Source organism: Notothenia rossii, assembly GCF_949606895.1.
Source record: "Notothenia rossii genome assembly, chromosome: 6".
NCBI lineage: Eukaryota > Metazoa > Chordata > Actinopteri > Perciformes > Nototheniidae > Notothenia > Notothenia rossii.
The window spans coordinates 39,801,259-39,826,017 of record NC_136909.1 but is presented as its reverse complement, the minus strand read 5'-3'; the positions used below and the strand labels follow the sequence as shown (position 1 = coordinate 39,826,017).

Here is a 24,759-nt window from a genome sequence, read left to right as displayed (position 1 = left end):
TAATTTCATTGTATATAGCACCTTTCACGAAACCCAAGGACGCTTTACAATGGGAAGTAACAAAACAAAAACAAAAAAAAAGTAATAATAATCATACAGATACATAGGCTGAAGAAAACAAAACAGGAACACGTTGCTGGGTACTGCATATTAGTTGAGGCCAAAGGCCTGAGTGAACAGATGGTGTTTGAGGTGTTTTTTGAAGGTGTCCAGAGAGTCTGCATTCCTGATTGCAGAGGAGAGAGAATTCCAGAGGGTGGGGGCTGCGACACTGAAGGCTCTGTTGCCAAATGTTTTCAGCTTGGAGCGCTGGATGGAGAGCAGCCCTTTGTCGGAGGACCGCAGGTGACGAGAGGGGGTGTAGGGCTGAAGGAGGTCAGAGATGTATGGAGGGGCTAGGGAGTGGAGAGATTTGTAAGCTAGCAGGAGGAGTTTGTACTGGATGCGTGACTTGACCGGGAGCCAGTGAAGGTGGAGGAGGGTGGGGGTGATGTGTTGCCAGGGCTTAGTGCGGGTGAGGAGCCTGGCTGCAGAGTTCTGGACGTACAAGAGCCTGTCCAGGGCTTTGCTGGTGACCCCGAACACTCCGTTGCAGTAGTCCAGACGAGAGGAGATGAAGGTATGAATGAATGTTTCTGCAACGGGGTCGGGGAGAGAGGGCCGGAGTCTGGAGATGTTTCGTAGGTGAAAAAATTCAGTTTTGACAGTTGACCTGATGTGGGAGCTGAAGGTGAGGCTAAAATCCAGAGTGACGCCCAGGCTGCGAACCTCAGGGGAAGGGTGGATGGAGCCGCTATCGATGGTGAGGAGCAGATCTCCAACCTTCCGGAGCAGTGTTTTTGGGGCCACAACCATGAGCTCTGTTTTGTTATTGTTGAGTTTAAGTAGATTTTTTGACATCCACGCTTGGATGTCGGGGAGGCAGTTGACTAGTGACAGTGGGGGTAGCTGGGATGGTGGATTGGTACTGATGTAGAGTTGGGTGTTGTCGGCATAGGAGTGGAAGTTGAGACCATGTTGGCGGATGATTTCACCGAGGGGGAGCATGTAGATGTTAAATAGAAGGGGGCCGAGCACCGAACCTTGCGGCACACCTTGGTTGACAGGGGCTGGGGGAGAGCTGGATTTTCCGATGGTCACAAAATGTCCGAAACTCCTATGTGTTATGAAAACCGCGGTTGCTAACAAGTGTCTAAATGAGACTACTAAACGTCATCAGGGCATACATTAGCCTCTTTAGCTTAACGATGGAGGTGCTCAGCCATGTGACCGTGATTTGTAGTTTATTTATAGTCTAACATTGGGTTTCACTATAGATTGCATTTACGCAAAAAAATCATTGGCTTTTTTTTTAGGGAGCTCTTTGCGATGCTAACTTCCAGGTCGGCCCACTGTACAAAAATACTTCATCACTGCACCACTATACGGTCTTCTTTTAATAGAATTTGCATTTACATATCCACATCACATTAGTTGTCTGTAAACGTTCACACTCCATCCATCAATCTACAATGACATTTCATATAGAGCCCTCACTTAATAAACTGGTATTCTACAGTTATAGTTAATCAATCAATTATATATCAAGGGTATTCATGCACACTTGAAAATTACAACATGAACATCTTTGGGTGTGTGTGTGCGTGTTTGTGTGTGCGTGTTTGTGTGTGCGTGTTTGTGTGTGCGTGTGCGTGTGCGTGTGCGTGTGTGTGTGTGTGTGTGTGTGTGTTTCACTCCATTGCCTCCTCTTCTTCGCTGTAGTCGCTGAGAGGAAACTCACGACTCTCGTTCTGTGTGTTGTAGGTCCTGTGCATCACACACTCCTGGTCAATAATGGCCTGCAACACACACACGTTCACACACACACACAGTTGATCAGTAGACCTACCTGCATGTCAGTGTAATTTGTGTGTAATAGAGAGGTGATTAAGTATAAATGTTTCCTCTGCAGCTTTAAAGGCAGCTGCTTCTGATCTGTGATGATCAGTCTAATCACTGTGTAATGACTTCACACACACAAAGTCTTTGGCTGCAACATCACAGAGACATACACACTTCCTGCTGTTTTGTCACAACCTGCCGTGTGTGTGTGTGTGTGTGTGTGTGTGTGTGTGTGTGTGTGTGTGTGTGTGTGTGTGTGTGTGTGTGTGTGTGTGTGTGTGTGTGTGTGTGTGTGTGTGTGTGTGTGTGTGTGTGTGTGTGTGTGTGTGTGTGTGTGTGTGTGTGTGTGTGTGTGTGTGTGTGTGTGTGAGTGATTTGGTGTTGTTGCCACAGAGTGTTTTGGGGAATCTGTTCAGGATGCACAATGTTAAACCTTGAATCTCTTTTGGCTAAAGTATCTAAAAGAAAGCTTAGTGAGAGTTTACCAATCTTTTTCAACTCTACCACAACCAGGCTTGGGGTGTAATGGATTACATAACCTGGAAACAGAAAAGGTTAACCATATTCCCTTACAGTTACATTAAAAAGATATTCAGAGTTGAGCACATTTAAAAAATGTGGGAGTACTTCAGTAAATAACCTGTGTACTGAGTACGGTGTGTCTCATTAAGATGTGTTGTGCTTTTTAAGTGATTTAGATTGTGCTGTTTGAATCAAATGTACTGTATTATTGTAGATGAATGGTTACATTTGGAAAAAGGTTTCACACCTGTGGTTTTGCTAACTGGTTTAACTTTTATATCGATATTTACCATTTTTTCCTCTTTGACTGCAGGGTTACGTAACAGGAAGCAGAGTGGAGCGTACAGGATGTTGATCACCCCGATAAACACCATGAGGCAGGGGAAACCCACCACCTGAACCAGAGCGCCCCCTGTGGATGGTCCTGGATCAGCAGCAGACAGAGACCTTTATCATTATCATCAGAATATTCATATCTTTGTCCAACTCATGTGAAAAAATCTTTTGACAGCAATATCTTTATTTTTCTTTAAAATACATTCAGAAAACAATGGAGAAAATGATTTAATTTAGTTCAGTTTGAGTTTATATTTTTTACAAAGGTATTTCTGTTTTGTTATATTCATATATTTCACTACTTGTTAGTATTGTTATACTCAAAGAGATACTTCAACACGATGTATGTTTAAAGTTAAAGTTTTCTGTGTGTGTGTGTGTGTGTGTGTGTGTGTGTGTGTGTGTGTGTGTGTGTGTGTGTGTGTGTGTGTGTGTGTGTGTGTGTGTGTGTGTGTGTGTGTGTGTGTGTGTGTGTGTGTGTGTGTGTGTGTGTGTGTGTGCGCGCGCGCGCGCGTGTGTGTGTGTGTGTGTGTGTGTGTGTGTGTGTGTGTGTGTGTGTGTGTGTGTGTGTGTGTGTGTGTTACCAATAGCGAACCCCAGACACAGCGCCACGTCTGCGATGGCATAGATGCTGCCGTAGACGGAGGCGTGACGGATGTCAACCAGGTAACCCATGATGGCCATCATGGAGGTGTCCACCATACCTGCAGGAGAAAAACTTTCAGCTCACCAACTAACAATCAGAAAAGAGTTTCCACATTTACTATAATTACAAATCAAGTCTGCATTAGTTAACGTGCAAACACATTCAATATGTGTGATTTAATGAGATAATGAGCTGTTTTTATTATCACCTATAGCGAAGCCCAAACCTCCGTTAGGTCCAATCAGGCCATAGATACTGGTGGCAAAAGGAACCTGATGCACAAACACACACACACATATTAGCAGTTCTGGTTCAGTAAGTTATGGCACATTATTAAATTGGTTGTTTTTAACATTAAGTTTGGTACCTGGTAATGAGAACTGTCAAGAAGTGTATAAAATGACACACGTTCTGTTTAAATATATGAAACCACGTCTTACATGAGTTCCTGTAACAATGGCTGAATCAATGATGGGTGCAAGAACAGGCTATTATATTGATAAATGAATGGTATACTTACACACAGCAGACTGATGCCAATGATAAACATCCCTATCATGGAGCAGAGCCACCTGGAGACACAGAAATACACATCAGCCATCTGTTACACCTGCAGGTTTACCGGAGGTCTTCAGGTCAGGTCTGAACAGGACTCAGACTCTCCATAAAAGTGAACCAGTTAATCTGCTGATTAAACCTCTTCCTCTGAGAGCTCTTATGGAATGAACAACACACACACACACACACACACACACACACACACACACACACACACACACACACACACACACACACACACACACACACACACACACACACACACACACACACACACACACACACACACACACACACACACACACACACACACACACACACACACACACACACACACACACACACACACACACTGACCGTCCCATCTTGTTGGACAGAACACCAAACAGGTTCGTTCCTATCAGGTAGGAGATACTGGCAGGGAGGAAAGCTATACCTGTAAAACAACACACATCCGTTAAAAAGGGAGAGGTGAGGGAGATATAAGGAAGAAACAATAATTAAGGATAAAAAAGGAAGGGAGAGAGAAACTTAAGGAGAGAGGTATAGAAAGGAAGGACCAGAAAGAAGGAGAGAAGGAAAATAAAAAAGGAAGAAGGGAAGGAAGGAACTTAAGTAGACAGGAAGAGAGGAACATAAGGAGGAATGAAGGAGCAAAAGGTGGACATGAAGCTCAGCGCAATTTCAATCAGGAAGACCAATATCCTCTGGTGTTAAACGACATTTCAATACTCTCTCGTCTCTCAATAAGTGATCGGGAGCGTTACTCCCCAGCTAGCCAATCATCGCACCCGCTAACCCCTTTAAATCTGCTCTTCCCTCTCTTTCAGTTGTCATTTCAGGTGTCAACGCACAACCCTCCTCCACCCCTTCACCTCCTGTCTCCTAATACAGGGCCAAGCTAAAAACCTTCTCCCTTCAGACCGGACCGAACTACTTATCACCACCACCAGTGTCTAGACCCCGGGGGGTTCATCGGAGCAGTTTTCTCCTCCTGAATGATCATCCTGCAAACCAGGGCCTAATCGCCAAACATCATTTCATTCACTTGTTGTAATCCGTCAATCACTATTCCTTCATATTATGCGTCCCGGTAATAAACATGTATTTCCTACATCACGTCTCTCCTGATTGAAGTGAGGATGGAAGGAAGGAAAGAAAGAAAAAACAATGGGACATAAGGAGGAAGGAATGAACAAAGGGGGGAGGGTGGCACATAAGGACCAGTGACGGCTGGCCCATAGGAGCGCAAAGGGCGCCGCCCCACCTCTTCCCACATTCTAGATACTACATAAAAAATACTTTCATTTTATGAATTGTATACGGCTTGGCTAACTACCTGTAGCAACACCAGTGCTATATTAGCTTCCCCTGCCTCCCTTTTCAAACGTCAGGATCAGACTAGCCTATGGAGCAGACCTAGCAAGGATCCAGATGTGAGTGACTTAAAGCACATATCAGAAAAAACTAAAAAGAATGAACAAATGGAGTCCTCATGGATGATGCTATGCGCCTAGCCATGTTTAGGAATGTAAACACAGCTGTCCAATGAGGGCTACAGGATAGGGATCAGTAAGCATAATAAGGAGGTTGACAAAAACAGGCACTAAAATAATAGACTGTATCAAGTGCTGTGTGCCTTTGCCTTTCGTTGTAATATGACATGTTTTGAGTTTGTGTATACGTTTGCTTACATTTTGGTAGAGCCCCCCCTGGAGAAAAATGCACCAGCCCCCACTAATAAGGACAGAGACATTTCTGCAAAAATCTATGTGTGAGGGTCATATTCACACTTTTATGGAGTGTTTGTCATAATTCAGCTCAACCAAATCAACATATATGAAATATAAAGCTTTTCACAAAGTTTTAGGTTGATTAAATGTATTATGTTTCACTTAGGTTTGTTGAAACCAATAATATTAAGTTGAACCTAATACAGTATTTTGTATTTTGCAATTAATATTATTGCTTTCAAGTAATCTAACAGTTATGTGAAATTTGATGACATAATACTTTTAATTAAAGTTTGTTTTTTCAGTGCATGCAGGAAGAAGGTAGGAAAGGTGGGTGCAGACGGTGACAAACCAAGTTGCCATTTAGGGGAGCACATGGTCTGCATCATCCAGATAGGCAGGGTCGGCTCCAGGATGGCCACACCCATGTTGGCAAAACACAGAGAACCTGCAGATAGACAGATCCCAGAAATATGATGTTGTTTTTTGGGGGGGAAGATGTGGATGTACAGGTGAGTGTGAGAAGCGTCTTCTTACCTGCACTAATGAGGATGTACGGGTCCTTCAACAGCGTCAGTAATGGCGTCCCCTCCACACTCTGAAACACACAAACTAGAGCTGGTTATGCTAGAACAAATCAGACTGGACCAGAACAAATCACTTCAGATTGGATCAGATGGATACAGTTAGAGAGTGGACTCACCCCTGGGGAGATCTTTGAAGGCTGCAGGATGAACAGCTGTAATGCTGCAATACATAAATGCAAACATCAGGACGTGCTAACTGGAGTGGATCAGTGTGACATCATCAGCATGTATAGGTGGTTACATTCAAACCCCTATCAGCAATAACTTTATTTATAGATGCAGTTAATTATTGATTAGATCAACTTTAGTTAGATTAATATCCACGTATCTTGTTAGCATTATACAGCTCCAGCTCCCATGAGTCTAAGCAGGTGTTCAGGCCAGAAACCAGATCAACTCAGATTACTGGGACACCGAAATGCAGAAGTCACTTCACACCACTGGATTTAAACATAATGTATCAAATGACTGAGATAAAACTGCACTAAGAGACTTAATTATAATTCTTTATATATTATTGGATGTTTTATTGTAAGTCTTTAACTTTGTACAAGATATTTGTATATTATTTGATTCTGTCATATCATTCTTCATTCTTCATTACTTTTAGCCTGTTGCTGTGTCTAGTGAATGAGAGTTTTTAAGCACATTCATGCTAACAGACTGGTTGATTGCATCCCCATCCTTGGAGCAAATTGCATTCAGCTGAAAAACATCATTGGCATGTTTTGGCTGGTATATCATTGGCCCAGTAACCTGACATGCTTTGGACCTGCACGACGATTGTAGGTGATCGCCCTTAATGGAGCTATCGGCAACCACTAATAATTGGTTTTATATCAGTCAGTGAAACTGTGAACGCGTTTACCTCCATCAAACACAGCCAGGAAGGCCAGGATCAGGAAGGGAGCGCGCTTCCCTACAAACTCATACATCACACTGCCGAATGGAGCTCCAACTGAAATACAACACAAATATTAAACACAGGACACAAATCTAAGGAGAAACATATTTTTAACATACTGACATCTTATTTATTTTATTCTTATTCTTTACTATATTTTTCTTTTAAAAGAGACAAGGAAGAAAGGAGGGGAATAACATATGTCTCACTCAGGACTCCCATAGCCAGTCCTCCCAGTGCGATGCCCATCGCAATGCCTCTCTCCTCATCATCTGTGTACACACTGGCCAGCATACCTAGACCTACACAGTCACACACGCACACATACACATACACACACACACACACACACACACACACACATACACACACACACATGCTTTAATACTCAATAAATTATGTTCTGTAATCTGAATGTGTGATGATATTTCACGGTGGGAGCATATACCTGCCACAGACGAGAAGGATGAACCAATTCCTTGCAGAGAACGAGCAAAGAACAGCAGAGCGTACGTCCCTGAGAATGCAAATACTGACACACACACACAAAATATATATAAGTACACACATACACTGAAAAAGCTGAAACGTTGACTTTAATTAAATGTATTATGCCAACACATTTCACATAACTGTATTAGGTTAGTTGAAAGCAATAATATGAACTTAAACCTAATATTTCGTTATTCAAACACAATATGTATTGCTTTCAACTAACCAAATACAGTTGTGAAATGTGTGACACAATACATTTAATTAAACCCGACTTTCCAGTTTTTTCAGTGTATGATTATAAATATCTTTATATTAAACACACTGTCATCATGTATGTGTGTGTGTGTGTGTGTGTGTGTGTGTGTGTGTGTGTGTGTGTGTGTGTGTGTGTGTGTGTGTGTGTGTGTGTGTGAGTGTGTACGTGCGTGCGTGTGTGCTTGCGTCTAGGTGTGTGACTTACTGATGGTTGACACAAACATGATGATGAAACCAGCAAACATGGGGATGTGATACCCGACCCTGCAGACAGAAAGAGAGACAATGAAATAATGCAACACTTATTTACTGTAAAGAGACCAACAAACAGGAAACAGGAAGTTGATTTAAGACTTACAAGAAGACATTTTAGACCTGAATGGGATACGACCAAGTCCCAGGTGGAGCACCACAACACATTTTCCTAGGGGCCAACGGTGGTACTACATTTCTGTTACTTTTTCTTATTGACATGCATACGGAAAGAGATGTCTGTAAATCAATGTTTAATATTTGTTAGCTAAATAAACGACCACTTATGAACAATTGAATAGCCTTTATTTCATTCAATAGGGTCTAAGAGTTGTAAATAGCGCTAAAAGCAGAATCTACAGTTATTTTCCTTTTCTACTCATTAGACTGAGCTGAGAGCTCATCCCAAATGATCCCAATATACCTGATAAATATACAGTTTTAAGTGCAAATGTCCCCTTACCTTTTGGCAGATGTGGAAGAAGTACTCAGATTGTGTACTTAAGTACAAGTAAAACTACCAATGAGCGGGAATACTCTGTTACAAGTAAAATAATTTCAAATGTTACATAGTTAAAAGTACAAAAGTATGAGCATCAAAATATACTTCAAGTACCAAAAGTATAGTCATTGTGCAGATTGGTCCATTTCAGAATAATATATGTTTTATAATGATTGATCATGAAAGTGTTCTCAAAGCTGGTAAAGGTGCAGCTAGTGTTAATGACTTTGTATACTGCAGGGTAGCTTGTGAATTTACTCCAGGTGGAACTAAAGTCTGATTTAACACTTGATTATGTTTCACATCATTCATCCACATCTGTAAAGTAACCAAAGGTATTAAATACATGTAGTAAACATACAACAATTACCTCATAATTGTAGTGGGGTGGGAGTACAAAGTATAACCAAATTGAATACCTACCTAAAAAGTAAAGTAAGTACCTCAAAATTGTACTCAAGCAAAGTAGCCTTCTTAGTTACTTAACGTCACTGCCTTTTTTACCCTTGAGCCTGTGCAGCTAGTAAATAAACAGTTCAGTGTCTGCCCATGCAGATACCTGTTGGTTAGCGGTCCAACGAAGGGGTTGATGAGCAGCTGGACGATAGCTTTAGAGGCAAACAACAAACCAACTTGAACATTTTCCTCCTCCAGAAACGCACTGTCCTGAAGACATGAGGACTCCTGCAGAGAAGAGAGAGCATGTGTATAAACCCACCTGTATACACTGTATACCCCCTGCACTCTCAGTGTCAGGTGAATATCACCTACTGTAGTTGCGTTGATGTCCTGTTCTGTGTTCAGGCCACTCCGGTCCATGGTCTCTTTGTAAGGGGTGGGCTTAGTCCGAATCTCCTGCATGCTGAAGGTAGAGTTGTCAAACAGGGACACCAGAGGAGACAACCGGGGGCTCTTATCTGACTGTGTACCCAGGACCGGTGCACTGAGGCTGGGCAGAGGGAGATCCGAGCTCCTGCTTGAGGTCTGGAAGTTTAACCTGGGGGAGGGGGACTGTGCGGTCACCGTGCCCAAGCGTGGTGCACTGAGGCTGGGCACAGGGACCAGGGCGGGCTGGGCGGGCTGGAGCTCTGAACTGGGATGCTCGATGGCGTAGAGGAAGGTCGGGATGATCGGCACTGGAGGAGGAAGATAACTGGTTCATTTAGAGTTTCCTGGTCAAGTTCATTAACACATATGTCCTGTAACAAATGCTCAGTGCAGTGATATAGTTTGTCTCTTTGTATTTTTCATGAAACCTCACCAGGGACAATAATTTCACTGCCATAAAATGTATTACATTAATACTACTGAATTAAGTCTTGTTCAAACCTGCGGGAGACACCGCGCTGAGGTCTTCCAGGCCACATGTAAAATATTGACAGCCATATATTGCTTTTATACAATCCCCAAAAAGAAAGAAGTCAACTATTTGAAATATTAAATGTATTTTAATTAAGCAAAAGTTAAATATCCTGTAAACAATTTCATTCATATGGCTAAATATCAACTTAGATTTGCAAAGTTCTCCTGTCATTAAATCATGACGTATATGATGTGTTTTGAATTTTCAAATATATAAATATTTAAAACGTGCTTTTAACAAGACATATATTCAAAGTAACGACATATAAAACACATCAGTCGAGGAAGAGCAGCGAAAGAGATGTTATGGGAGAAGAGACCGAAGGAGACAACTGTGAACTAAGAGACTGTAGACTTTAAAGTTCAAAGTCAAAAGCTCTTTGTGTTTGTTTGTGTGTGTGTGTGTGTGTGTGTGTGTGTGTGTGTGTGTGTGTGTGTGTGTGTGTGTGTGTGTGTGTGTGTGTGTGCGTGCGTGCGTGCGTGCGTGCGTGCGTGCGTGCGTGCGTGCGTGCGTGCGTGCGTGCGTGCGTGCGTGCGTGCGTGCGTGCGTGCGTGCGTGCGTGCGTGCGTGCAGCCTTTACAAACAGCTCTTAGTCTAACTACTGACGACAGCTTTAACCTCCAGGTTTTTAGATGCGTCACTAATCTGTTTCCAGCAGCTAGAGGAACATTGGAGGACGATATGTTACTGTACCATGTCTGGAACAGCACAGTGACAAAAGTATGTGGACAGCTGACCTCATGTGACCCTGGCTTCATGTTAACCCTGTGAACAATGCACAGAGCTTGCCGGCTCTGATGTGATTAGTCAACTGCTTAGCCTATCACGTACAATTTGTTGGAGCATTAGCAAATAGAAGTGCGAGCTTTCCATAGTGATGTCACTATGTTGCAAAAGTAAACCAAGGAGGAAGCGTTTCAGGCATGGGGGGAGTGTGTAGGAGAAAAACTCCCTCTGAGGGAACACAGGGAATTGAGCTTTTGCAGACCATTAAAAAAAAAATCTATATTATCAAAAGAAAAAACAATTGTTCAAAGCTTTGAAATAAGGCGTTTTTTCAGATAATCTGAAACAGTTTGAAATGAAAATAAATAAATAATCATATTAATGCCTTATCTTAATGTGTATCTCAACCGACACACATCTGGAGTGGTTTTACTCACCGACCACAGTCAGCAGCATGTTGTCGAGCAGCAGAGCGACACACACCACCACCAGCACGAGTCGGGGAGAACCTCGACTCTGACGGAGCCACGCCATGTCTGCACACACACACAAAACAGTAACACACACACAGACACACATACACAGCAGATTGTTCAGAGTTATTTTGAGTTGATCTTAGCAAGAGCTCTTGGCATGTCAGCGACAGGTGATCAACATTGATTCTATTCCCAAAATAAGACAAAATGCTTCAGGAATCTGTAGAGCTTGCAGGATATATTCTTTTAAGTCACAAAATGTAATCTTGATAAATAGCTTTACATTTAAGTGTAGGCTATTTGTATGTAGAGATATTATTTAACATGTCAGTTATGTGTGTTAGCATGCTAACAATAGTAAACACAAAATACTGCTGAGGTTGACGAATGTCATTAATTCTCTAGGTACAGTATGTGGTTTTAAACCAAAGTATCCAAAGACCCATAAATCATAACAGCACTTGATGAAAAGTCAGAGGACCACCAAAGTAATTCCAATTCATCCAGAGGGTAACATGAATGGACATAGATTCTGTGATGTCACATCATATTTCCAAAAGGTCTTTGTGAACCTGACAACTCCAATCACCGCCATTTTGTCATTGACACTGCATAGCTTATGGCTAATTAAAAAAAAAGTCAAAAGGGTGGCTCCTTGGTGGATCTGAAGGGAAGCTGATCCGGATGAATCAACAGGGCAGATAGATGGCAGAGTCCTGCTGCAGTCATATATTGGTTTTTGCTCAGGAGGGGTCCTAACTGGATGAAATGACCCAGATGAACTAAGTGGAAGCCATGACAGGAGCTTGATGAATTCTCTAAATGCTAAGGAAATGTGCCAAAATGTGTACATTCTCCAATAGTATTGTTAAGATTCACCGATTTGCATCGGTGCACCAGCATAAACATTCAAAATGCGAGTGCTCCGGTTGAAAGAGTGCTCATCGGCTAAAGTTTGGGTTGAACTCGCGATGCATCGATTGTAGCGTCTTTGCATCGGTAAAAAAACGATTCATTCAGTTATGATAGAGCTGTTTGTGAAATGTTATTTGTATTCTTTATTGTTCAAATAGAAACCACTGCTTTCTGCTCACCGGTGAGTTAGCCTATGGATGAGTGTTAAGCACATCAGGCAGCAGCTGTATGGGCATCGCACTAGTTGTTATTTGAACATTGTTAATCATGGGCAATGTATCCTTAAATTGTTTAACTGTGAGGTGTTATAACATTGTACTGTACTCTGGAGACAGAAAACAGTACTACACAAAGGCCTGTTTGTGAAAGGTCCAAGTGTTTGTTTTGTTTAAGGTAAAAAAGAAACAGCATGATGGGATGCGCAGTACTAGTAGAGAGAACCAAATATGTGAAGCACTTTTTTTTAATTTATGATTTGCTGCATATAAGGAATAAACCAAAATCCTCTGTCGTACAGGTCGTATCATATTGAATTGTATCATTATTTTGCATTGTGTTTAATCGTATTGTTTGATGTGATTTCAGGTGTTCTCGCTGCGGCCTGCCTCCTCCTTTCATCACATCCAGTGCCAGGAGAGCTAATCCAAAGACCTCATCACACCTCCTCATTAAATCCAGATCTTCAGCATCATCACCAGTGTCTAGACCCAGGGGGGTTCCCTATATGCTCACGGCTGCATTTCCCCCTTTAGATATACGATTTCAGGATCTGGGTCTAATCGCCAAAGACTTCTTTATCATATGACAATAAATGTTCAAACAAAATGAAGTCTCTCCTGATTGAAATATCATGTGTGGAAATAAACAACTGTGGTTCAAAATAAAAAAGTGAATTGCCTTACATTTTTTTTGTGGAATTAATTAATTTCTTTCTTCAAAGGCGTAAAAACATGAAAAAGCTAAAAAAAAACAACAACTATTGAATACAATATATTTGGAGCAACTTAATTTATAAATGGTTGTCAACTTAAAAACTTGTATCCCGAATGAGGGTAATTAAGTATATCTTGAAATGTATTTTAAATAATGTGGTAAAACTAGTTGGAGCAACTTGATCTTTGGAGTAATCAACTTAAAAACGTGTGTTTATGCCACCAATTATTAAGTAAGTGGTAAATAAAAACACCTCTGATTGTAGAGGAAAAGCCTTCTCCCCTAACTCAAATAACTTTGTTGGTTTAACACAATCTCATTAGAAGTTGTCTTAACTCAATAAACATTGATGGAAACTGTTGTGTTGATTTTCTTTGTTGAGCCAAAGTATTTGTTTTTAGAGTGTACTAGACTCCTGGTACTAGGATGGGTTAAATGCAGAGGCCAAATGTCACTGTGTGTGCTGTGTGCTCTGCATGTGTGACCCTTAAAGAGGGTTTTCATCCCTCTGATAACCGCGAGCTGCGAGCTACTGAAAAGCTGTCCGATCGACATATTGGAGACCACCGCTGTAGGAACTACATCCACGTATCTTATCCCATGTTTATACCTAGTGTCTTCAAGTATCTGGTGTTTTAGAATCCCTGAAACAAAGAGATTTTAAAACTTTTGCAGATTTCAGGCTATACTGACCTTGTTGTCAATGCTCGCAGCTGTTGAGCATTTCAATTAAATATATTAATATACTCCTGCAAACCAAAACACAGAGGACATTCCTTTTGTTATTTATACAGTTTTATACCTCTACTATTGTGAGTTCACAAACTCAACCGCCCCAAGGATCCATCGTGAGTTAGCATTGTTCGTTAGCTAACTGATTAAGATGTTGCTGAATAGCTACTTTGCTGAACAAAGAATATTCATTTGTATCAATAAATAATAAAAAAATGTTGCTGCTTTGTTTTTTTTCCAATAAAGAATGGCCAGGTATACTTAGTAACCATTTTATAAAAGCAATTAGCAATTGTGAATAAAAACTTTAAACAAAATGTTTTCTGATCTTCTTTCTAGCTTGAACTTAGGCTGACCGGCTCTTTACTGCTCGTCTGTTCTGACTGCTGATTGGTTTAGAAGCTCTTTCCTCCCTCACTAATACAGTTATATCTCTCACACACACACACACACACACACACACACACACACACACACACACACACACACACACACACACACACACACACACACACACACACACACACACACACACACACACACACACACACACACACACACACACACACACACACACACACACACACACACACACACACACACACACACACACACACACACACACACACAACCTTTCATTCTGTTATCTGTCAATCACACGCTCTCTCCCCTGTTCGATGCACATTGATCTGAAATGTAATTTTGTTTCTGAATCTTTAGTTTAACACAACAGAAAAAAACACCCATTAGAACATCACTAACTCTGCAAATCATCTTCAGCTTTATATTGGATACCATTTATATTTTTGTGATTTCTATTATAATCATGTCTCTCGTCTGTCTCCTTGTCACTTAAAAAAAATGATATAAAACTAACTTGTAATTTATCTGACGTTTAACTTAAAAAAAATATTTGTATATAAGGCATCTTGAATAAAATAAAAATATATACATATAAATAAATATATTACATTTAAATATATAATAAACACTTTGGAAAAAAATCTGAAATAAGACTCACCTTATATAATAATTAATGACTAATAAGGATGAATTTTAAAACCTGATGGATTCACGCCAACTTTTAAAGCAGAATTTAAATTAGAAAATAAAACTTGCTTCAGTTATTCACAGACAGCTGGTGAAAATTGGCTCCTACCTGGATTAATGATGCTCTTGTTCTGGTTCCTTCAGCTGCTAACGGACCAACAATATGTTGGGGAGGAGAGAGGAAAGGAGACAAGGAAACGTGGAAGAACGGAAGAAAGAAGGGAGGAGGTTGATGCTCTTTTATTCTGAAAAAAAACAGACTACACACACACACACACACACACACACACACACACACACACACACACACACACACACACACACACACACACACACACACACACACACACACACACACACACACACACACACACACACACACACACACACACACACACACACACACAATATACCCTCTGACCTGTGTGTGTGCATGTCACTAATTGTGAGCATCTGCTGTCTTTTTATTGAAGCCTGGAAAAACCTGCAGGCAGGAGACCTTATCACACACACAAATCTACACACACATACACACACACACATACACACATACACACACACACACACACACACACACACACACACAAACAAACACACACACATATCTGTTTGCACTGCCGGTCTCTCCATTTGATGCTTTTCAGTTCCTCTCACACATGCAGTCACTTTACAAATAATTCACAAAACAAATATAATGTTCATCATTTTGAAGGTTACATTGTGTGTTATTGTGTTTGTGTAAATCTGAAAACAGCCGGCTGTCGTCACTTCACTGCTGACTTTTTTTCCACATCCTCCACCAGTTGTTGTAGACCTTCTTCAGCCAGCTGCAGGTTAAAGGGCTGCAGGTGATGTTTGTAGGGGGATGGAGGGAGAGAGCCGCCCTGCACGGGTCGTTAGTCCTGAAGGGGGGCCTTGCAGTAGCCACAGATAGAAAGAAATGATAATGTCAAGGCTTACCTGATCCGTTCCTTCGCACGCATTTTCAGCAAGAAATGCATTTTCTGGTTATTATTTCAACAAAAAGGTGGCTCTCAATAACTTCAGCATACTTTCAGCGACAGAAACCATTCAAATATCAAAATAGTCAACCTTTTTAGCACATGATGGGAAACTTTGTGTTACGGTTGAGTGAAGCAGGCAGGACCCAATTGCAGAAAAAACTGAAAATACCTTTATTTCAAGGATTTGGAACACGGACAATCAGAACACTCCCCCGTGAACACAGTCACAGACAAACGACGAACCAACAATGACAGACAGAAAAACCAGAACTTAAATACACACAAGACTAATCACACAAACAAGACACAGGTGAGGAGGGAGGAGAAAACACAGGGGCACCAGGTGAACACAATCGGGTAATTAGGTAAGAGGGAAAACAGACAGACAACAACTGAGGTTACCTACTGTAACCCCAGCTTCTATGAGTAAATGGTGCAGTCCTCTAAGGCTATCGCTATTGGGTAATCCCCCTGCGCACCCGCGCAGCACTGAAACACTTGTAGTCCACGCCCACCCGCAAGGTGGGTCCCGCCCTCGGGCCTCCTTCCGGTATAAATAGGAAGGAGGCCCAGCAATCTGCTCCCATACCAAATAACTTTTCTTCAGCTATTCGTAGAGCCAGTGGGGCCCAGCGCTTAGAGGGCTGCGCCATTTACTCATAGAAGCTGGAATTACAGTAGGTAACCTCAGTTCTATTTCGTATATGGCTTCGCCCTCTAACGGTACGTCTACACTACAGGCATCAAAAAATGCTTTCAACGCTTCGCCCATTCACTTGAATGGGGTGACGTAGAAGATTTTGAATCTTCGCCGAACTGCATTGTGGGGAGCATGGCATGGCTTTGCAAGCATCACGAGCATCTATCGGCATCAAAAGTTGAACAATGTTCAACTTTTGAGGCTCGATGCTTGGCATCAGCCAATGAAATCCCGTTTATGCAAATCCCGCCAGTGCAAGCGCAGCCAATCAAACCGCGTGCAAGCTGGGAGAGCCAGACCGCAGTTCATTTCCTCATATTCCAAACGAGATATTACGGAAGCAAATCACCCGGTTCTTTACGACCGGAACTATTTACCGGGATACAAACCGTAGGAACCAGGCATGGAGGGAGGTGGCAGAGACAGTGGGTGAAACTGGTCGTTTTTTCGCCTGTTTGGAGAGTTTATATCCAGTTTACTTCGTTTTAACATTGCTATTGCTTTGTATGTCGGGGGCGGGAGATTCATGTGATTGGTTGCTCACAAAAAATCGCCAAGCTTCAGACACGCCCAGCTCCAAGATTTTTTCATGCCTGTAGTGTAGACGGGCCGTAAGGCTATCGCTATTGGGTTAAGGGCGAAGCATGATGTAGTCTGCGCCCCACTGGGTCCGCCCGGCACTAGAAGCACAGACATACCTGCTCAATAACAACCCCCTGCCTGATGTGCCATGCGTAATGGCGCATCACCGTCCCTGGAACATAGCAAAACATGCCTATCTTCCCTGACGAGATGAGGGCAGGGAACAATACATATCGGCCGCTGTGAGAAAGTAGAGACGAAGGTCCCACCTTGCCCAGCGATCATAAAAGGGGAACAGCAGCTCTCTGCGTGTCAGGCAGGAGAGCGCCCAGCTGGATCCCTGACGTCACTCACTCTGACAAGACACTCCGTACAGGGTGTGTCAGAGAGGAATGGGAGACATCCCTTAAATACAATTGAATAAATGAACACGGGGAAGACCAAGATGCAGCAGTGCAAATTTCTTCCACTGACATTCCTCCGTGCAAAGCCGTGGAGGAGGACATTCCTCTGGTGGAGTGCGCATTGATGTTCTCCGGGGGATCCACCCCATAAGGAGACATGCCTGTGACACAGCTTCACACAGCCAGTGTGACAGCCGTTGTGCAGACAGAGGCTGCCCGATCGAGCGCTCTCTATAGTGCACAAACAGGCACTGAGAATGGCGCAAGGCAGCAGTGCACGCCACTAGCAGGACAGCGCGCGCACAGGACAGAGGAGATGAGACGTGGCTTCTTCCTCCGACCTTTGAGGAGGGGGAAAGAAGCCATCCAAGGTGATCACTCATGACTCTAACTCTAACGCCCTAACCTTTGGCATAAAAGCCGGGTTAGGGCGTAAAACAGCTGAACTGCCATCTCCTTGGATCCGGAGGCATGACGGAGCCACAGAGAGAGCAGACAAATCACTCACCCTTTTCGCTGATAGAGCCAAAAGTAATACTACTTTGGCTGACAACAGTTTAAGGGGAACCTGGTCTAAAGGTTCAAATGGGGCTTTGCCTTAGTGCGCGTAACACCAAAGCCAAATCCCACTGAGGCGCCAGTGCGCGTGACACAGGTCTGAGACTCCGTACTCCTCGCATAACACGGCTGCTGCGCTCTGCGAACCCTACTGTTCAATTCGCCGGGAATATACATTGCTCTGATGAGAGCAACGTGTGTGCGCGCCCAGAACAGCAGCCGCCTGGCTGCGTTCAGAAGCTGCGCAGATCATACTCCTCCCTGGCGATTGAGGTAGGCTGCTTCCATAGCTGTGGCCTGTTGTCTGTGCGAATCAACACATTGATTGTACAGCAACGGGGCGACTCCCCCGTTTTTTTCCGAGATTTAGAAAAATAGCGGAGTAAAAACCGCGCATGACACTTTTCCTGGGATGACAGGAGTGTTTCTTGTATCCCATGGAACTGCTGGGGGGGAGAGGCTTCTCTGTGATGTGCCGTAATGGTCATCATGGTGACGAGCCACGCCATCACCGCCGCTGCCCGTGAGGCAAAAAGGGCTGCGAGGGAGTTTCCACACGCTGCATTTCACTCCGTCTCTCATCATGAGGCGCGTACACGCCCAGGGGAAGAGAGGTGTGTGCATGCTGTCCACACGAGGCGTTATAACGGTGCTCGTGGTTATTATGACCGTGTGTAGGAGGCATATCTGGGACAGAGGAATACCGCGAGCTCTGCAGTTTATAAACCAATAGGTTAAAAACAGCAGGCTTTTGCAGCGAATGAACCAACTCTGGAGTCCCCCTGTTGGAAGAGACCCAGGGGGATCATCACGTGACCAGCTGACACCAACGCAGAGCAGCTGCGTCACGGAGAGGGCTGTGTGGGTTGTGACACGCCGGAGGAGAGCTGTCAGTTCCTCCACTCGCTGCCGCGAGAGCCGCGCTCTCATGCTGGCTGAGTTTAATTCCACTCCTAGATAAACGATTGTCTGAGAGGGAAGAGGACAGCTCTTCTTCCAATTTATTATGAAACCCAGGCTTTGACAGATGCGATACGAGATGTACTGTCTGTAAAGCGATTTCTTCTCTGGAGCGAGCCAGCAAATAGCAGGTCGTCCAGAGAAAACCACACTCTCATCCCTCCTATGTGTAGTGGCTCCAGCTTTCTCTACACAAAAATGCGAGGAGCCAGGAACGGCAGACTATTGTCTGGTCTGATACTCCCTGAAATGAGAAAACGCAGGAATTTCCTGTGTTTCGGGATGGTGGGTACGTGGAAGCATGCATCCTTCAGGTGGAAGTGAACCAGTTGTCCTGGTGAACACATTCCAGCACCTGTTTGATCGTTAGCATGTGGAATACTGACAGATCGAGGATGTCTCATTCCCCCAGTCTTTTTCGGGATTAGAAAAATAACGGGAGTGAAAAACCCTGATTTTCCTCCCTTTGAGGAACCCTGGAAATATCCTCTTTCAATAGGAGTTCAAGCAGCTCGGATTGGAGCGCCAGACTATAGCTTCTGGGATAACAGGAGTGTTTCCTGTATCCCATTGAACTGTGGGGGGGGAGAGGCGAACTGCAGGACGTATCCTCTGCTGATCAGCCTGCTCATTCATCTGTCCATCAGACACACGCGCTGCCACACTGAGAAAAACTGAGAGCGGGCGCACGTGCTCGAGATGTGTTTTTGGTCGTCATGGTGACGAGCCACGCCACGCCAGAGACCCTGCCGCCGCTGCCCGTGAGGCAACCCAAGGTGTGCTTGAACTGAAAGGGCTGCGCGGGGGCCTCCACACGCTGCGTCTCGCTCCGACTCTCATCATGAGGCGCGTTCACGCTCAGGGGATGGATGGAGGTGTGTGCAGTGCTGCCCACATGAGGCGTTAACGGCGCTCATGGGTTTATTAAGGCCGTGTGTACGAGGCGTATCTCAGACAGAGGAATGCCGCGAGCTCTGTAGTTTATTAACCAACAGGTTAAAACCAGGCTTCTGCAGCGAGCCCCGCTGTCTACTAATCAACAAATTAATGGCAGCCGGCTTAATTAGCGCGCTCTGAAATGTATTAACCGACAGGTTAAAACCAGGCTTTAGCAACGAGCCCTGCTGGCTATTAACCGACAGGTTATAGGCAGCTGGTCTACACAGGGCGTGAGGCAACCCAAGGTGGGCTTGGACCGAAAGGGCTGCGCGGGGGCCTCCACACGCTGCGTCTCACTCCGACTCTCATCATGAGGTGCGGACATGCTGAGGGGATGGATGGAGGTGTGTGCAGTGCTGCCCACATGAGGCGTTATATAACAGCGCTCATGGGTTTATTATGACCGTGTGTAGGAGGCGTATCTCGGACAGAGAAATGCCGCGAGCTCTGCAGGTTATTAACCGAGGTTAAAACCGGCAGGCTTCTGCAGCGAGCCCTGCTGTCTACTTAATCAACAGACCGGCTCTGCTTCCTCGGAGGCTCTCGCGGAGCAGACCAGGAGCGGGGGAGCCTCACTCCCCTTTGACTCGCCGCCGGGAGACCCTGTCTCTGGGGTGGCGGGGGAGCGGAGACGTAGGATGGAGCCCCTGCAGCCGCTGAAGGGCGAGTCTGACGCCGAGGCGGTTGCTGTGGGCGTCTCTCTGCTTGCGGCCTCCTGTGGCCGGCGTGGACGCCGCGGTTGCTGCGGGCGTTAGTGCCGCTGTGGGCGCTCAGCAGGCTGGAGCCAGCTGACATGCTGGCGAATGCCGTCCGCCTGTTCCGCGGCCGTCTTCATGGACTCCACCATGGCGTGGAACTGGGGTCCTAACAGCCCGTACGGGCTGATTGGAGCGTCCTGTAGCACTTTCTGGCCGTCTCCGTAACAGACGCCTGCTGCAGGTGACGCTGGATCTGTGTCACCCACGCGGAAATCCTCGCCTGGGAAAAAGCGACGGACAAGCACAGAGTGAGCGCCGTGCTGGCCGCCTTGCTGATTTCCTCTGCCTCGGTGGTGGACCGCACTACCAGTGTCACCACCGAGTTGGAGAGCAGCGCGATGATATTCGCCGCCGCCAGAAAGGCACACTATTGCACCCGGTCGGCCTGGCGGGCGACATACTCTCTTGGGGAGCTCAACGTAGGGCGCCGTCCTGTGGCGACGGAGAAGGGGACCGCATGCTCGGCCGCCAAACCAGCCCCCTGCTCCGACTTTGTCTCCCCCGTCCGGGAGAGGAGGTAGGGGAGAACCGCACGGTGAACCATGGAGGGAGACGGGGTAGGAGTCGTCCGACTCCTGCCCGGCACTCGGCTCCAGGGACATGCTGCCGTCCACATGCTGGACGGGCCAATCGTCCTCGTCGGCCGCAGCAGCTAGAGCATCCGCTCTTAGCTTCCTGTCGGCTGATGGGAGACGGGCACAATGTGAGCAAGCGCAAAACTAGGACCACCAGGGTGGGTGGAGGGGGTCAGGAGGACGGGCCTGGGCTGACAGCCCAGGAGCACAGCGGAGGGCCCGGAAGGGATCTCGGGCGGATGGCCCGGGGGCAAGGCAGAGACCATGGAGGTGGTCTCATGCGGACGGCCCGGGGGCAAGGCAGAGTCCATGGAGGGGCAAAGGCCACAGCGGGCGAACTCAGGGGGCCGAGCATGAGGGCGAAGGCAGCGGCAGGAAGAGTCAGGGAGCAGGGCCCGAGGGCGAGGACCGCGGCCGGGAAAGTCAGGGGGCCGGGCTCGAGGGCGAAGACCGCGTCTCTCAGGGGGCCGAGCATGAGGGCGAAGGCCGCGGCACTCAGGGGGCCGGGCTCGAAGGCAAAGACCGCGGCTCTCAGGGGGCCGGGCTCGAGGGCGAAGACCGCGGCTCTCAGGGGGCCGGGCTCGAAGGCGAAGACCGCGGCTCTCAGGGAGCCGGGCTCGAGGGCGAAGACCGCGGCACTCAGGGGGGCCGGATCGAGGGCGAAACAGGCGGCGACGGAACAACTCCGGAGGACGGGCAGGAAGGCGCTGACGGGACAGCTCCGGAGGACGGGCAGGAAGGCGCTGACGGGACAGCTCCGGAGGCCGGATAGGAACCGGAGCCGGTGGGATAGGCTTCGGCAGGATTCCCCATGGAAGAGGACCAGGAGTTGGCAGGACCCCCGGCGAGACAGGTGGCGGCAAGACCTCCAACGGAACAGGACATAGGGTTGGCAGGACCCCCGGCAGAAGAGTAGTCGGCGGGACCCCCAACAGGACAGGACATAGGGTTGGCAGGACCACCAGCGGAAGAGCAGTCGGCGGGACCCCCAATGGGACAGGACATGGAGCTGGAAGGACCCCCAGCGGAACCTCCAACGGCACAGGACACAGGGTTGGCAGGACCCCCGGCAGAAGAATCGTCGGCGGGGCCTCCAACGGCACAGGACATAGGGTTGGCAGGACCCCCGGCAGAAGAGTAGTCGGCGGGGCCTCCAACGGCACAGGACACAGGGTTGGCAGGACCCCCGGCAGAAGAGCAGTCGGCAGGACCCCCAATGGGACAGGACATAGGGTTGGCAGGACCCCCGGCAGAAGAATCGTCGGCGGGACCTCCAACGGCACGGGACACAGGGCTGGCAGGACCCCCGGCAGAAGAGTAGTCAGCGGGGCCTCCAACGGCACAGGACACAGGGTTGGCAGGACCCCCGGCAGAAGAGCAGTCGGTGGGACCCCCAACGGGACAGGACATGGAGTTGGCAGGACCCCCAACGGAACCTCCAACGGCACTTCAGTAGGGACTTGAGTAGGGACTTGAGTAGGGACTGGAGAGGGGACTCGAGATGGGACTAGAGATGGGACTAAAGAAGGGACTAAAGAAGGGACTAGAGGAAGGACTAGAGAAGGGACTAGAGGAGGCACTAGAGGAGGGACTATGGCTGCTGGGGCCGGAACCAGGTCCGGAACCATGGCTGCTGGGGCCAAGACTGAGGCTGGAAACATGGCTGCTGGGGCCAGAACTGGGGCTGGAACCATGGCTGCTGGGGCCAGAACAGGGGCCGGATCCGTGGATGTTGGGGCCAGAACTGGGGCCGGAACCATGACTTTTGGGGCTCGGGCTGCTAGTCTGGCCTTGCGACTCCTTCTCTTAGGAGCCTTTTGGAGGCTCAGTGGACCTCCAAAAGCCAGACGAGTTCCACAGAACGGCTCCTGGATAGGAGCAGGAACTGGGGAAGAAGCAGAGGTTGACTCCAGACGGAACACGCCGAGACGTATGGTGTCAGGTTGGGAATTGGGAGGCAGGGGGCTAGCATGCCTGGGGCTAGCAGGCCGGGAAACACATGTCGGGAGGATTTCCATAATCCAGCCAGGTAAGAACTTCACAAGACATGGTTTCTCTTTTGCTATCCTGGAGCGCCTCTGCCAGAGCAGGCAACGCAGACAGAAAGACAGATCTAGAAAAGACAAGACAAAACACAACACAGACAGATTGTGACACTTTGAACTTTTTCAAAATATTTTATACTTTTGGAAATATTCAGCGTTTTAAACTCTTTTTTTAACATGTAACTCAATGGGAGGAATCTTCAAATCCTCTTTTACCTGCCACTGTGTGCCAAATGCTACTCCCTTCCGCATACTTTCAGCTAGAGACTTCATTCCAGCTTTAAAAACGGCCACAAGACATTCAGCTATTTAAATTGTATTCAGATTTTAGATATTTTTTACACTTTTTGAGATATTTAACCTAGTTTGGAGCTTGGTAAAGAAGTCTTCTTCAGATCTTAACATTAGTATGTATTGCGCAGCTCGTTAAGGGTTAGAGTGCGTGATGTCACAGATACAGTGGAGGAGAGCTTCAAATTTGCCTTCAACCTTTTTCTTCAACCTGCCATAACTCCCAAACCCCAGACCCGGCGTCATGGGCGGGCCCGCCCATCCAGGATTTGGGCCCGCCCATCCAGGATTTGGGCCCCACTGTTTTAATCAGGGCTGAATACAACATTTTAATTGTTTTATTATTATGTTTATTGTTGTTATTTGTAGGGCTTTGTCTTAATATTTATTTTTGTTTTAAAACTATGTTGAAAGATTAGTTTAATATTATTTTTTTTATTTTGCTAGCAAATTCTGAATGAAAGGTCGCAAGCGAGACTGGTTTTTCGCTTGGGTTGAGTTGTGTGGGTTTTTGAGTGAGATGCGGCACAGCAGCCTGTCAGTTTACTCTTGCTAGGTTAGTTTGGCTATTATCATTTATATGTATCTGCAAAAATGGATATCAGGAAGTGGTTCAAGAAAGGAATATGGCAACTCAGCGCCAGATGCAGGCACATTAGAAGACATCAGTTACGTAACCAACGATCTAGCAAGCCAGCCAGGGACAAGGGAGGCTGGCAATCAATTATATTTTTAAGAGAAATTGACTCAAGCCGGCTCTCTCACAAACTCCTGCTCTGTGCGCAAAGGAGACCACTGCACACACTCTCTGCCTCGCTCAATATCTCTCTCTCTCTCTCTCTCTCTCTCTCTCTCTCTCTCTCTCTCTCTCTCTCTCTCTCTCTCTCTCTCTCTCTCTCCTCTCTCTCTCTCTCTCCATCGCTCCACCCTGTGTGCGCTCCTCAAGTTTGCCTGCATGCTTGCCCAAGTTGGCACAGCGTTACAAATGTGCCACAAAACCAACCAATGGATGTAGCCTATAATAAGACCGTCAACAGCCTTAAGGCAACCTAAAACCCCTCTGTTTCAGTAACAACA

General features: G+C 46.1%; 2 protein-coding genes across 3 annotated transcripts in view; both read right to left on the bottom strand.

Annotated features, from left to right (window-relative positions):
* Positions 1–630: 630 nt before the first annotated feature.
* On the bottom strand, positions 631–21,393 carry slc18a1 (solute carrier family 18 member A1). Of its 2 annotated transcripts, XM_079687640.1 has the most exons (18): positions 15,647–21,393; positions 14,976–15,013; positions 11,198–11,296; positions 9,443–9,807; positions 9,231–9,355; positions 8,123–8,181; positions 7,616–7,699; positions 7,377–7,469; positions 7,132–7,221; positions 6,380–6,423; positions 6,214–6,274; positions 6,029–6,124; positions 4,301–4,379; positions 3,906–3,957; positions 3,594–3,657; positions 3,324–3,443; positions 2,694–2,827; positions 631–1,838 (listed from the first exon to the last, which is right to left on the bottom strand). In XM_079687640.1, the coding sequence occupies exons 3-18, from the start codon at positions 11,292–11,294 to the stop codon at positions 1,731–1,733; spliced, it is 1,671 nt and encodes a 556-aa protein (XP_079543766.1). In that variant the 5' UTR covers positions 11,295–11,296; positions 14,976–15,013; positions 15,647–21,393; the 3' UTR covers positions 631–1,730. The 2 variants fall into 2 exon arrangements, with proteins under 2 accessions (XP_079543766.1, XP_079543765.1); XM_079687639.1 differs by lacking the exons at positions 14,976–15,013; positions 15,647–21,393 and having other exon boundaries at positions 11,198–14,641.
* Positions 16,018–24,759, bottom strand: part of LOC307043280 (uncharacterized protein) — a 15,564-nt gene continuing 6,822 nt past the window's right edge. The window contains exon 3 of the mRNA XM_079687638.1: positions 16,018–23,459. Coding sequence (XP_079543764.1) covers positions 21,439–23,364 — 1,926 coding nt within the window. The 5' untranslated portion in view covers positions 23,365–23,459 and the 3' untranslated portion in view covers positions 16,018–21,438. The remainder of the gene's footprint in view (positions 23,460–24,759) is intronic.

Coding starts and splice junctions, on each gene's coding strand:
- slc18a1 (XM_079687639.1), bottom strand. CDS start 11,339: ATGTGTGTCTGTGTGTGTGTTACTGTTTTGTGTGTGTGTGCAGACATG. Junction 7,700..8,122: donor CATGTTTGTGTCAACCATCA/GTAAGTCACACA, acceptor TGTGTGTGTCAG/TATTTGCATTCTCAGGGACG. Junction 6,275..6,379: donor CTTCAAAGATCTCCCCAGGG/GTGAGTCCACTC, acceptor TGTGTGTTTCAG/AGTGTGGAGGGGACGCCATT.